The sequence below is a fragment of the Vicia villosa genome, linkage group LG4, assembly GCF_029867415.1.
Source record: "Vicia villosa cultivar HV-30 ecotype Madison, WI linkage group LG4, Vvil1.0, whole genome shotgun sequence".
NCBI classification, from domain to species: Eukaryota; Viridiplantae; Streptophyta; class Magnoliopsida; order Fabales; family Fabaceae; genus Vicia; species Vicia villosa.
Genome location: NC_081183.1, coordinates 39718048 through 39734063, shown reverse-complemented (window position 1 = coordinate 39734063; position 16016 = coordinate 39718048). Strand labels below are relative to the sequence as shown.

The 16016-nt window shown below is 37.9% G+C and overlaps 1 protein-coding gene across 1 annotated transcript; it reads right to left on the bottom strand.

Annotated features, from left to right (window-relative positions):
- Positions 1-6640: 6640 nt before the first annotated feature.
- LOC131597100 (uncharacterized) lies at positions 6641-10428 on the bottom strand. Its single transcript, XM_058869814.1, has 5 exons — positions 9838-10428; positions 9432-9591; positions 7890-8324; positions 7396-7414; positions 6641-6839 (listed from the first exon to the last, which is right to left on the bottom strand). The coding sequence occupies exons 1-5, from the start codon at positions 10426-10428 to the stop codon at positions 6641-6643; spliced, it is 1404 nt and encodes a 467-aa protein (XP_058725797.1).
- Positions 10429-16016: the final 5588 nt, after the last annotated feature.

Genomic DNA, 16016 nt, shown 5'->3' with positions numbered 1-16016 from the left:
TTTATCGTGTAGTCGCTATGATTTTATCAAGCTTCTGATAAGTTTCCATTGACCTTAAATCCGAGTACATCATTCACTCACCATCGATCTTCATTACTAACTTTGATAACATACTTGACAAGTTTCAAGATGGTTATCTTTAACATCTAACAACTAACTTTAATTTCCGCCATTTATTATACCGCTCTTTATATTTCTCGCTTTATCGCTTTATTTTATCATTTCATCATATTTACATTCCGCCATTTTCTCTTTGTCCATTTGGACGTTTATAATTCCGCTATTTTCTCTTTGTCCACTTGGACATATGTTTATGCTTCCGCTATTTTCCTTTTGTCCACTTGGACCATACTTTACTTTTATGCTAAAACACTAATAAACAACCAAAATCTAAAACACACATAAGGCTCTCTTTGGACTATTGGTTACTATCCCTAGCATTTTGGAGATTCGGACTTATGGACCTAGTGCCTCTGGACTCTTATTCTGTTATTACTCTGCTGTCATTCTGTCTGTCTGGCATTGGATTGTTGTCTGTTTGTATGTGCAGGTATTTCCTTGAAAGCCCTTGATGGTTAATTCCAAGGCATTGAGATAAGGAATTTACCCGAAAACAGCCGTTACTCTGCCCGATTTTCGTCAGAATCTTAATGTGCTTAATGAAAAGTGGTGCTAAGACAATAAGTTCATCTGGATCCCCCAAGTGTTAATGTGTTGGTATTGATAATTCCAAAGGATGGGAAATCTACCTTGACTCTTAATGTCAAGTGTTGGATTCTTATTTCGGTTAGACTGTTCTTTTCCTTAGCTTTTATTTTACGCAATAGGATAGCCTCTTCATCTCCTCCCATTCTTAAATTTTCAAAATCTTCTCCCTTTTTCAAAAATATTCTTATGTTTGCAAACCTTTTCTAAACTTTTCCTTAAAAAATATCTTTTGCCCTTAGTGGCTTTTCTTCAAAAGTTTAGACACCGTTAATTGTCGAAACGAGTGGTTATACCCCACGATTTTGAAATTGATTGATATAATGAGATCTTTTCCGCGTGAGAGAGCTAGTGGCATACTCGTCGATTTTATCCGAGTTGGAGCCCTTCTTTCATTTGCGATGCAAAGAACTCGTTTGTTCTCATGCTCAAAATCCACGGCTGAGTATTTCTCTCCGACGACGATAAAGTGTTTATTCGTTTTTAAACATTTTTTCCCTTTAAGCGGAACTACATTAGCTCTGACTTCTCCATTGCACCGAGGAGGTATGTAGGCCCAAAGCTAAACGCTTTGCCGAGCTTATTTTAAAAATAAAACAAACCCTTTTTTAGCACACACACACAGATTTTCAAAAAGGTTCCTGTGGAATACCACAGATATGAGGGGTGCTTAAAACCTTCCCCTCATATAATCAACACCCGTACCTGAGATCTCTTTCTTGTTTTAAAAACAAAACTTTGGGTTTTACGTTCTTTTCCCTTTTCCTTTGAAAAAATAAAGCGCGGTGGCGATTTCAAACGAAATATTGATTCGAGTCAATTTCATGGCTTCGATATCAGATTTTCCCCGCTACAGATACCATCGAGTACGATGGGCGTGAGGGGTGCTAGTACCTTCCCCTCGCGTAATCGACTCCCGTACCTTATCTCTGGTTGCAAGACCTTCTCTTATCCTTATTCTAGGTTTTCTGATATTCCTTTCCCTTATGGGATAAATATATTGGTGGCGACTCTGTTCACATTTTGCGAGCGTGCGACAATCCCCTTCAAGTGAGGAACACAAAGCAAATAAAATCAGCACGCATCATCAACACGGGCCGTGTTGCTGCACACGGGCACCCGTGTTGTTCGTCTGCTCCTGAGCCAAAATCCACTTTCCAGGCATCTTTTCACACGGTCCGTGTGCCTGCACACGGGTGCCCGTGTAAAACCTCTGTTTTTAATCCAGAATTTGCCTTTCCAGCCACATTTTGACACGGACCGTGTTGCTCCACACGGGTGCCCGTGTTGACCTCTTAACTCAGCTTTTTCCGGCTTCTCTTATCCACTCGTGCGTGCCACAAGTTCCTATCTTCCCTCTGCATTAACCTGGCCAACAAAACTAACAACCAGCGCATAAAAAGACACTTTTTGTAATACTAATAACGCATTAAAATGCAACAATAAAAATACTAAAACTTACTTTAGAACATATGCAAATGCCACTTAATGTTACCAAGACCATGAATTCTTGTCGGAAAAAGGTGCGAAAACTTACTAGAAATGGTGACCGATCACAACCCCACACTTATCTCATTGCTTGTCCTCAAGTGATGTATCGAGGCAAAACAAGGTCACCGACGAGATTCTTTTCTCCACAACACAATCAGGTTATTCGCAAAATACCTTCACTTGGCAATCGAATCTATGGCATCCTTCGTCAATCTATCAACCACATTATCACTTCCGAGCACTTTTTCACCTGCAAGCTTTTCACACTCTCACAAAATCTCTCTGGGTTAAAGTGTCTACACTCACAGTACCAAGGCGTGCATATTACTTTTAACTTTGAATACATTCTCGAATCACTACACACACAGATTACACACACTTCATGAGGTCTTCGGGCTGTAACGTGGCTTGGGTTTGGTGGGGTAAACAAGGAATGGGATAACAAATGGTTTTGGTGCTCGGCATTTATGTTGGGTTGACATTTCTACTCTTAGTGGTTTGAATCATAAGAGTGGGGTTAATGTAACACCCTTCTAAACCCCCGCGGAAAAATATAATATATTCAGAGTAATAACACATCAAGGATGCTACAATTATTAAATAAATAAAAACATCAAGTCGTTTGTCATGCTTTATTAAGATTAAACCAAACTTCAAACATGTGTTCATCACAGCGGAAACTTATTTTTAACAATGTAAGGAACATATCCAAACAGTTCAACAATACGTAATCCATAATCAAAATAGCAACAAAGTATCTCAAGTAACGCTAAGACTAAACGATCCCAATGTTACAATCAGAGCATGACTCGACACGAACTACGGGCTAGCCTATAAGCTATCTTCACCCGGTCAAGACGCCGCTACATCCTTAATCTGAAATCATCAAAGTAAGGGTGAGTTTCATTCGAATTAATAACCATTATACAATCATAAGCAATAAAATATCATAGCAATTATCATCCACTCATCATACATAAAATCGGAATTTGTTATAACAACCAAACATCAGTACATAAGCATATTCTATCACTCCACACAATCATTCAGTCATATCATAATGTAATGCAATGAATGAACTGACACTAATGCATGTGGTACCATCCATGGGATAAACCCATCCAACCGATCTTTTTCATCACCAAGATACAGTTTTAACCAGCACAAATTCCACACAATGGGAATTATGCCCACCATTTTGATCCACTTTCATCACCGGGATCCATCACCAAAAATGTATGCCAATGAATGCAACATATAACATGCTTACAACATCACCAATCCGATGTAACACATCGTCTCATTATCATCACCAAATCATCATCAATAAGCATGTATATATATTCTTAGCATTCATACAAACATATCACACGCATACACGAAAGTCATCAACCAATAAATAATATAATCACAAATAAACAACTTGGACTTTACGTCCATACCACCTATTCATCGTATAGGCCATTAACTCAGCTTCGCAATGCTCAAAACGGCGCATAAATCGGATACTCGGATCAAAAGATATGGGATTTTAAAGATAAAACATTTTTAGAAAAAAATGCTGCAGAACCCGGGTTGTCCCTACATGGGAACCGGTTCCTGGCAGCTTCCCAAAACACGCCTCTGATTTTTACTATGGGGAACCGGGTTGTCCCTACATGGGAACCGGTTCCTGGCTACCCAGAATCCACACGCTCTGTTTTTTATAAGGGGGAACCGGTTCGTCCCACATGGGAACCGGTTCCTACGTACCTGCACAGCAAAAATCACCATTTTGACAGCATTTACCATATCCCATTTCCCCAATTTCAGGTACATACGAACATACACACAATTATCATTGATTTTTCACACAATTACACATTTCAAACAAGTTATTGACATGTATTAACATCATATATCACAAGTATCAACAGAATCATGTCAATTCATACAAGATTATCAAAACCTAACAAAATTCCCAACCTGACACGTACGATTGAACTAAACGATAATCCTAATCAATCCTACTACCTACAATCGCATAAGGATCACTAACCCGAAGAATCCCCCCTTACCTCAGAGTCGAATCTTCGAAGTTCTCCTTCCCTTTAGGCTCTTCTCACTTTCACGTGTTCTTCAGTTCCAAAATTTGCTTCTTCTGCTTCTGCTTCTCTTTCCCCAATTCCTTTATTTTATGAAAAATAAAAAAAATATTCTTAATGGGCTTGCTTAGTTAACACCCCCCCTTCTACTAACTATCACACTCAGCCCAACACCATATTTTATCATTTTTCCAAATAATTCCCACAGATTATTAATTCTAATAATTTAATTAATAAAATAATTAAATTAATACACCAGAATTAACGGGGTGTTACAGTTAAGACCTTCGACATCTGGTTTTTAGCTTTTTAGAGTCATTCACATGGTCTTTCACATAAGTGGGCAAGGGTTAAGAATTTTTCTTTGTTTTTTTTTTTAAACTTTCTCTTTGGATTTTCACAAGTTCAACATTCATCTTTTTTTTTCTTTTCTTTCTATTTTTCCTTGCCCTTTTCTCAATGGTTTACAACCCCACACTTAGATTCTTTCGTGTCTTTCAAGAGAATAACATTAATGTCGAGCGATAACATGAATAGTGAAAATGCGGTTGGTAACGAGAATAACAACAATGAACAAAACAAACATTACGGCTCAAAGGGGGTTAACGATGGATATCATGCGTACAGGATGGCTAGAAAGGCTCGGGGTTACGAAAAAAACTTGCCTCAGTGTGCGCTTTCGTAGTGTTCTTCTGTTATGAGAACATACGCAAAATCGAAGTGAATAGTGCCATACCTGACTGGACTCTCATGTGGAGTTATGAATTTGGCTCTGAAATCTCACCGGGTCGGTTAAGCTTACATGCTTCGAGGTGCTCTTGGTGTCATGCGGTTTCCTTTCATCTGAAGTATACCATACTGCTCTCTTGGTTCAGTGTTGACGTTTTGCGTCCTACCTTCTCCTCTTTGATTGTGTCAACTTCCGTGGTGCCTGCGGAGATCAAGTGTGGGATGTGTTGTTCAACCACTAGCTATTAGTTTGCTCCCCTCGGACTTGTATCAATCACCTGGTAACACCATGACAGCACTGCACCATACAAACTTGAAAGAAACACACTTTAAAATAAAAGTAAGAAAAACAAACATAATTAAATCAAACAAACTAAACTATGAATTCATAAACGGAAAGCAAAGCAATAAAATAAAATAGAACCTCCCCCACACCTGAACGAAACATTGTCCTCAATGTTTTAATTCCAGTGTGACGGAGATTACCTGGTTTACTGAAACGGCGGTGGAGGAGGGGGATCCTGTGGAAAGTGCAACATAAGACGTCGCATCATATCTTGGACATCGTCCATCACAGTTCCTTGTCGAAACAATTCAACACCTTGTCTTGTTTGCTCGGTACGAAGAGCGCCAATCTCTGTTTGTACCCACCCCCATTGATCTGGAGTCATGGAGGACGACCCAGACGTTTGTTGGTAGAACTGCTGAGGAGGAGGGACAGGGTGATCTTGAGTTGGATTGTCATCCTCCATTTCGTCACCTGAAAAATTATGATCATGTGGAGGGCTTTCGCGTAGATATGGACCTGTAGCTACATACAACCAGTTAGCACGATTTGCAATAGAGATACTATTGGGTGCAGGTAGTGCCATAATATGTTGCCCATGAACAGTTAGGGAGAAGTACCCTGGCTTTACCACAATCATCCTTTGATTGACAAGAGTTTGCAAGTCAATCTTCTTACCAGGTATCGAGGGTTCCTTTATTAAGAGCTGACTATAGTTCAAGTGATCAGCCAGTTGAGAGATCATCCCACCTAGTGAGATCTCCCCAGTAGAAGCATACCCAACTTGTTTCAGGTGGTTAGCAGCAAAAGCCGCTATATTCACTCGTCCCACATCAAGCATATTATATAACAGAAACAGCTCTCGCTTCGCACATACCCCCGTACTATCTCCCCTCCCAAATAAAGTAAAGGCCAAACCTTTCTGAGCATATCTGAAACAAGGGTTATGAATGCCCGAGGCCTTGGCCTTACTAGGATTGTACCCTGCTGAACCTGTGATGGCTTCCCAAAATTCACAAGCAGGAAATGTCTTGGGTGGGGCTCCCGGTCCAGCGGAAGGTAGTTTAAGGGCCGCCCCAACCTCTTTCACAGACAAAGTATGCTTATTGCCAAACATAAAAAATTCCAGATCACCAAAATACTCCAATTCGGAGCCATTCCATTTGTGTCTCAATTTAAATTCAACCGTGCTCAAAAATTCAAGAGTTAGGCCTTCATAAGTGGGTGTCTCAAATAACATAAAGGGCAACATCCCGATGTTGTGAAACATACGGTATACTTCATCTTTTAGGCCTAATTTGACAAGTGTGTCATCACAGATATAGCGGGTCGGGAGTAATTTATGCTAAACTAAAACATCATACCTTGCTTTGTGCTCAGGTTTAACAAATGTAATGCCATGGGCATTCTCCTCTTGATTCCCACTACGACCGGTTGCGCGACTAGGGGCGCGACGGACTCTCTGCCTTGGTTGGGAGGATTCCGCGGAATCATCCCTGATGTTGCGGCGCTGGGTTGTTTTTCGGGGAGGCATGATAAGGTTTCTGCAAAAAAAATTGAAAACAAGAGACAAACACCACACAAAGAAAAATTCAAAAATTAAAATTGCACAAAATTAAAATCTAAACCGATCAAAGTGTAGAGGATGGAGAGTAGAGCAACTTTAATGAAAGCACAATAGTTTTTAAGTGAGTGGTTGATGGTGGAGGAGTGGGTTTTATGAAGGTGGAGGCTAGGTTTACATGGAGGAAGGGAGTGAGAAGTGGGAGAGTGAGTGGAATGAAGGAGAAGATATGTTATAATGCAGATCGGGCCCACACAAGTGGCCCGCACCCAGCACACGGTCCGTGTGCCTGCACACGGTCACCCGTGTTAACTCTCTATTCGTGCTTATGTTGATGATTGGGAAGGTAACACGGGCCGTGTTTCCCCACACAGGCGCCCGTGTTGATGGTGTTGTAGCTTCACACAATTTTATTTTATTTATCTATGCTCTCACACAACACGGGCCGTGTTTCCCCACATGGGCACCCGTGTTGATGCCCCTATATGCACCAATGGCGAATAATATTCGTGCTTTTTGACTCAAGTCGCACCTACCGATCCACACTCTGACCACCTAAAATGAAATAAAACAAAACAACATAAAAGAAAATTGCGTTAGAGAAAAAAAAACAAGCGTGGGTTGCCTCCCACGAAGCGCTTCGTTTAACGTCGCATGGCTCGACGGTCTACACCTCATCCGGTGAGACGCAAATGATCGATCACTCCTGCTCCTACTCCAGTATAATAGGGCTTCAACCTTTGTCCATTGACCTTGAATACATCTCCATTGTTTGGATTTTTAATTTCCACCGCGCCATGGGGAAATACCGTCTGTACCACAAACGGACCAGACCACCGGGATTTCAATTTCCCAAGAAAAAGTTTAAGCCTGGAGTTAAATAGAAGCACTAGCTGGCCTTCCCAGAATACTTTCTGTTTTATTCTCTAATCATGCCATCTTCGGGTCTACTCTTTATAGACTTTAGCATTCTCATAGGCTTGATCACGGAATTCTTCTAGCTCATGGAGTTGAAGAATCTATAACTCACCTGCTTTTGTCAGATCATAGTTCAAGTATTTGGTAGCCCAAAATGCTTTGTGTTCAAGCTCAAGAGGGAGATGGTACGCCTTACCATAAACCAGTTGATACGGGGACATACCAATGGGGGTTTTGAATGCTGTTCTGTATGCCCATAGTGCATCTTCAAGTTTCAGAGACCAATCCTTTCTTGAAGCACTAACAGCCTTTTCGAGAATCTGCTTGATTTGCCTGTTCGAAACCTCCACCTGACCACTGGTCTGAGGATGGTATGCAGTTGCAATCTTGTGCTTCACATTGTACTTTTTCAACAGATTCTCCATCAACTTGTTTAAGAAATGGGTGCCTTCATCGCTTATGAGTGCTCTGGGAACCCCAAATCTTGAGAAAATATTGGTTTTGAGGAAGTTTACTACCACCCTCGCATCATTTGTGGGTAGAGCGACTGCTTCAAAAAAGGCTTTGTCCTTAATTAACAGTGTAGTTAACGGTTTTGCAATTTTAGAGAAGTCTCTTATGAATCAACGATAAAAACCCGCATGCCCTAAGAAACTTCGAATACCTTTTTCATTCATGGGAGGAGGCAATTTTGCTATGACTTCTATTTTCGCTTGGTCAACTTCTATTCCTTTATGAGAAATTTTGTGACCCAAAACTATACCTTCACGTACCATGAAATGGCACTTCTCCCAGTTGAGGATTAAGTTGGTCTGTTGGCATCTTTCTAAAACAAGAGCAAGGTTAGTTAAATAATTATCAAAAGACTTACCAAAAACCGAGAAATCATCCATGAATACTTCCATATGTTTCTCAAGCATATCTGCAAAAATAGATTGCATGCATCTCTGAAATGTGGCCGGGGCATTACATAACCCGAATGGCATTCTTCTGTAGGCAAAAATACCAAAAGGGCATGTAAATGCGGTTTTCTCTTGGTCTTCTGGTGCAACAGCTATCTGATTATACCCCGAGTATCCATCGAGGAAACAATAATAGTCATGACCCGCTAACCTTTCTAACATCTGGTCGATGAAAGGCAACGGGAAGTGATCTTTTCTTGTTGCCAGATTTAATCTTCGGTAATCTATACAGACTCTCCACCCTGTAACTGTTCTGGTGGGGATCAACTCATTCTTTTCATTCTTAATCACAGTAGTTCCACCTTTCTTAGGCACCACATGAACTGGACTCACCCATGAACTGTCAGATATTGGATAGATCATTCCTGCGTCCAAAAGTTTTACCACCTCCTTTCTAACCACCTCCTTCATTGCTGGATTTAGTCGTCGCTGAGGTTGGACAACCGGTTTGTGATCATCTTCCATTAGGATTTTGTGCATGCAAAGTGTTGGACTTATTCCTTTCAAGTCTTCAATTGACCATCCAAGAGCACTTTTATGCTTTTTAAGAACTTTGACAAGCTTATCTTCTTGAAGGAATTCAAGGTGAGAACTTATGATAGCCGGGCACTTACTTTCAGTGTCTAAAAAGACGTATTTGAGGTTCTCCGGTAATTGCTTTAGTTCAGCCCCCTTCTTTGGTTCATCTTTACTTCCCTCCACTAACGGTTGCCTTAGATCCTCCCGTCGGTTGAGGCGAGAATTTTTGACAAATGATGTTTCCATCATGGCTAAAACTTCACTGTCTTTTTCATCAATTACCTCCTCCTCTTCGAAGATTGATAGACTCAAAACTCTCTCCAAGGGTAACTTCTGTGTTGTCAAAGAGTTTTCTTTATCACAAATTTGCTCAATTACCTCAATGTGTTGACTCGTGGCAACATCATCCTTTTACTTCATAGTGTTTCGCACATCAATCTTCAATTCTTCATCATAAACTTTCAAAGTCATTGTACCTTCTTCTATGTCGATCAAGCATCTCCCGGACTCTAGAAATGGTCTCCCCAAAATGATTGGTATCTCCTCATCTTCGGGCATCTCTAGAATAACAAAATCTACCGGAAATACGAACTTGTCGATTTTCACCAACACGTCTTCTACCACTCCGTAGGGTCTTTTAACTGATTGATCAGCAAACTGAAGTGTCATTCGTGTATCTTGTACTTTACCTATTTCCAATCTTTTGTAAATGGATAATGGCATAAGACTCACACTTACTCCCAAATCGATCAGAGCTTTCTTGAAAGACCTATCACCAATTGTGCATGGAATCGTTACCGAACCTCGATCTCTCTTTTTAACCGGAACCTTCATTCCCTGAAAAATAGCACTACAAGTTTCAGTTAGAATAATCGGGTCACTGTCGATTGTTTGCTTCTTTGAGATGATACATTTCATGAACTTTGAATAGGTAGGCATTTGCTCCAGTGCCTCTAAGAATGGAATATTTAGCTCGAGTTTCTTGAACATCTCTAAGAACTTCTCGAAGTTTTTCTCATGTTGTTCTTTCTTCTTATTCCTTGTAGGGAAAGGATGTTTAACCGCTGGTTTAGGTGTAGCAACTTTTTCTTTGACTACACCTTCTTCACCTGTGACCTCTTTCCTTACTACCTCATTTTCTTTAATCTCTACATCCACTTCAATCAACATATCCTCTTTGTGGACCTCCGTTTTTTCGGGCCATACCTCTGAGTGGGAGAGATACGTGAACTGACTCTTTTTTATCGCTTAATGCTTTCGCATTTTTGAAAATTCACAGAGTCGCCACCGACCTTTTATTTTATCCAATTAAGGAAAGGTTTATAAAAGAAACAGAAAAAAGACCTTTAAGAAAAAAGACCTTTCGCATTGTTTAATTGTGGTTTCAAATACCTTTGTAAATTGAATTTTGTAATGATCCTTGTGTGGATGTATACAAAAATGTTTGTTTATCTTTCGAAAGATGTTTTGAAAAGAACGTTAACTTTGTAATGATCCGTGTTTGGATGTATACAAAGTATTGTCTTTTTGGAAAGTTTTGTTTTGAAAAACAACAGTGTATGAGAATTTTGTTTGTTTTGATTTGAGCAAGCAAACCAGGAGGTCTACCCTGAGTTGTAAGGTCTTTATCCTTATTTCCTTTAAAAATCTATCCTTTCACCGGATACAAACAAAAGGTTCGATTTTGTACTCGAAACAGTGGAATTTTGACTTTGATTTTGAAAAGAATGAGAAGGGATTACCTTAAAAGGTGCAAGTGTGATTGTGTTTGGATTCAGATATTTTATCTTTGAAGTTAGTGATCTAACGGTTCAATTTTATCTTTGACATACACGCAGTTTATATTTGCTGGAAATTAAAATGCGGAAATGTAAAGTGCGGAAAGTAAATCTACGCTATTACATCGATTGTGCAGGAAATGTAAACTAGCCTATTTACATGAATTTGACATCCTATACATTTATCTAGGAATTTAAATTGCAAGAAAAATAAAAGGCATATTTTTGGATTTTTTATGATTTATTTTAATTATGATTAATGCATGATTAATTAAAATAAAATGAGGGAAAAGATGAAAATAAATTTTAAACCTAAAAATTAAGTTCAAAATATGTACAAAATATTTGTCAATTAATTTTAAAACAAAACTAATTTTTTTGGAATTTTTGAAATTGATTTGAAATTGATTAAGCTAATTAATACATAATTATACAAATAATTATACAAATAATTAAAACTTAAAGAGAAAATTATCCTAAATATGTACAAAATTAGTTTATAATATATAAACAATATTTAACATAAAGAACAATTTTTTTATGATTTTTTGATTGGTTAGAATAATTAAAAAGCAAATATATAAATATATACTAATTAATTACGCAAAATATTGAAATTATGAAGAAAAATAAAATATTTTTATTTCAGAAAATAATATATTATTTTAGAAGTCTAAAAAATATTTTTTGTATATTTTTTGGATTTTTAAAACTATTTTTAATTAATTTTGCAAAGAAATTAAAATAAAATAGAAAATAAAAGGATATTTTTTGTATATGGTATGGATTGCTTGTCTGATGCGTTGGATGGATAATAAATGAAATCAGATGGCTCAGATTGTGAGGGTCCACCAATTATGACGCGCCTGCAAACACTGAAACCAAGGTTTAATTTAAAAAAAACGCGCGTTTGCTGTCCAATGAGGTGAGGACACCTTATCGTCTTCAACCTCTCGCCAGGACTTTTAATAGCGCTTTCTTATTAAAAGAGCTGTAATAGATGAAGCTTAAACCTGGAAAATAACGAATAGGGGTTAGACATAAAAGAAATTTGGCGCGACCTATCCATTCGATTCGTCTGGTCCATACGAACTCAATGGTACCACTTAGATCCTCTAATTTTGCCTATTTCAGAAAGCCCTAATTTTGAGATTATGAACCCTAGAATGGTAACTTCGTGTGTAAGCGTCTAAAACTCAATTAAAGTTCCAGAAATGATCTACACACCACACCAAGTTCAAATATATGTCTACATCGTGCTAGATATGCTTGTGTTATGAGATACAAGTCAGTTTTAGTTTGAGCAAATCGTGACCTGTGTAGCTCGATTCAGTGAGGTTTAAGACTTGCAATTGATTGGAATAGTTTCAGTGAAGCTCAGAGATGATGTTTGAATGCTTAGTTTGTATTGAAATTGACTGAAATTAAAAATTCGAATTTGAAATTTCTTTGAAAAGTTTAAGTGGTTACAAGCATGGTACAAGCATAAGAATGGCTCTGATTTCTGCCTCTCTTGATTGTGAAGTGTTATAGCCTTTATATAGACTATGTTGTGCTTAGAATTGAAGCCAAGAAGCATCTAGTTGCCTTTGTGGAATTCTTGATTTTTTTATATTAAAAACCTTTGAATTATTGACCAAGTCTTCTTCTCTTCAATGCTCTTGCCTTGCTCTTCAATTCTCTGCAGAAAATCAGAGATTCCTTGGGTGAGTCAAGCTTGGATTGTAAGCTACCCATTATCCATTCATTTTCCTTTTAATTTAATCTTAAAATAAGATAAAATTAAGCAAAAAATGGATAAAAAAAGGTGTGGGCCTTGTCTTGGTCGTGGGAGGCCCATTATATTATGGAAATGATGTTTGAACCATGAAAACTTGGCCCCATTTGGAAAAAATACATTTTTGAGCAATGTTGATTTCATGCATTTTCCCAAAATTTAGCCAACTTCAACAAGGTGTAAATCCCTCAATTTTTGTCATATGAAGGAGATCTTGCACTTTTTGGAAACCTCAAAGAGTCCTCTAACCAATGCCTTTGGTATCATGTCAAAATGATTTTTGATGCTCCTTGTGTGTTCTTTTGAAAAAAGTGTCTTTTTGTTGAATTTGAAAATGACCTGTAATGTCTTTGGTCATATTTTTCAAATGGTAAATGCAATGACCATGGGATCAATTGCATTTGAAAGATAATTGAATTTCCTTCAAAATGAGCTTTGGTTTGAATTTTTTGGATGAAGGATGAGAGAGTTATGATCAGTCAAAGTTGAGATGACTTTTCAGGCAAAAACCCTAATTTTGAATCTTAGGGTTTTGTTGATTTTTGATCTTTCCTTGATGAATTATGATCATCCAATGATAAAATGATGAATCCTTTGACAAAATATGGACTTTGACAAAAAATTTCATTTTTGACTGTCTGTTGACTTTTTTGGTCAAACGGGTCGTCTGTTGACTGTTTGAGCTGCTGACGGTGCGTCTGAGTGAATTGAAGTTTGAAAATTTGTATGATGGTACTTTGAGATATATGGATGTGCATGAAATCCATTAGAGGTCTCAATAGCTTGTTTCTCCTGTAAAAACAAGAAAACCCTAGTCAGGGACTGTTTGTGTAGGAGACAGTTAAGCGTACCTGATTTTTGTGCAGTGTTGAGTCTCTGCTAATCGCGTGATATTCAGAAGACTTCTAGAACAAAAATCTTGGAATTTTGAATTGTGAAAGATTGATTTGATTGATGGTACAAAACACTGAGAATTGTACTGCCAGCAGTTTGGCTGTCAACTGACTGTTCAGATATTGACGTAGCAGTTAGAGTGAAAAATCAACAGTCAAGGTTAATTTTCTTTTTTTGTTGTTTTTGTTTTTTTTTTATGTGAAAAATGAAAGTTTATTTACATGAATTGTTAAAAAAAACACAGACATAATAAATAACTAATATTTACTGTATGCGGGCAAAATTACCGATAATAACCCTGAAAATCATTTAATGCACAGAAAAATGAATATTTGACTGGCAGAAAACACACAAAATATTATCTGAGTAATTAAGCAATATTATGACAGATAGTACAACATTTAATACTGACAGTACAAATATTACATACTATATTGAACAGTACGACGAATAAACGGTACATTTAAGAAATAAGAAATACGGCAAGTTTCAAAAATGACGATTGATAACCCATGCTACAAATAGTAACATGTAGATGATTGGGAGCATAAGCATTCTTCCAAGCGGTGCATTAGCTCTTCCATAATCTCCTAAAAGCCTCTCTGGAGGAGGTGGGTCAGCTGCCATAGTTTTAGGCTCAGATTCTGACTGTTCGGATGAAATAGATATTCTTTCTTCGTCTTCCGATTCTGAAACTATGGGTGATCCTCCTTTTGAAGCCAGTCTTTTCCGTTTAACTTCTCGAAGTCGTGCTCGCAATAATCTTTCTGGTTCTGCGTCAAAAAGAAGTTCAGCTGAGGCCTTACCTCGCATACAAGATTAGAAGTCGATTAGTTTGGAAAAAAAATAAAAATAAACAAATATAAATTCAGCAAAAATAAAATTTTAATTGCAGGGCAATAAAATTTTAATTGACTAGTTAACGACTTATATTTTGGCAATCTCCGGCAACGGCGCCAAAAACTTGATCGGAAAAATAGCAAGTGTACTATTTTCACCGATGTAGTAATAATGGGTTTTACCCCAAGTATCGATCACGAGGATTGCGTAGGAAATACAAGTGATTATACTAAGTCAATTAAACAAAAGATCATAAGGGTGTTGTTTCAAATGATTAACGAAAGAGATTAAAATTCTAAGAAATAAGGGAAATTAAAACTGAGCTTTTGACAATGAGAAGATAATGCTAAGGTATAGGGTGTGTGATTCAATTTCTAACTCCTCTGGATGAAGATCTCTTTAACACGTTCATAAGGTTCAATTATTAATTCTCAAGAATGATTTTCCTAAGTCCTTAGTGAAAACCTTTTTGGCTTAAAATCCGATTACCTAAGTCCTTAGAGAAATAAGACAAAACCAAATCGTTAATTTATCAAGAATTTCTGAATAACCTTACTATATCCATAGTCCTAGGTGATAATTATAAGGTTCAATTGTATACAAACCCTAACAATTGTAGTCCTACGAATTGTTAACCACATAACAATCCTTATTGGTCCGATAAAGAAAGCATTATAACCATTATACAATCGAATTGAATAATATGAACTTTAAATCAACAAAATACCAAATCCAGAGTTATTACAGATCGAATCAGGGACACCCCCTAGCATTGGGGGGTTTAGCCTCTCATAATATTCAAAAAACACAAATGGAAAAGTTTAGACATTACAATCAATTGGGAAAACTAGGATCTTCAATGGTGTCCACCGTTGAATCTCTTCGTCTTCCAAAATCTCGCTTCCGTCTCTTTTCTTCTCTGCAATTGTATCTTATGATCTCCAAAAAGTTCTTTCTTTCTTTGCCCTAAGGTTGCTTTTATAACTCTCTTCCATTCAGGTTGAAACTGAAGTACCAAAAATACCCTTACTGATCCCCTTCAAGTGAGGAACATAAAGCAAATAAAATCAGCACGCATCATCAACACGGGCCGTGTTGCAGCACACGGGCGCCCGTGTAGTTCGTCTGCTCCTGAGCCAAAATCCACTTTCCAGGCATCTTTTCACACGGTCCGTGTGCCTGCACACGGGTGCCCGTGTAAAACCTCTGTTTTGAATCCAGAATTTGCCTTTCCAGCCACATTTTGACACGGACCGTGTTGCTCCACACGGGTGCCCGTGTTGACCTCTTAACTCTGCTTTTTCCGGCTTCTCTTATCCACTCGTGCGTGCCACAAGTTCCTATCTTCCCTCTGCATCAACCTGGCCAACAAAACTAACAACCAGCGCATAAAAAGACACTTTTTGTAATACTCATAACGCATTAAAATGCAACAATGAAAATACTAAAACTTACTTTAGAACATATGC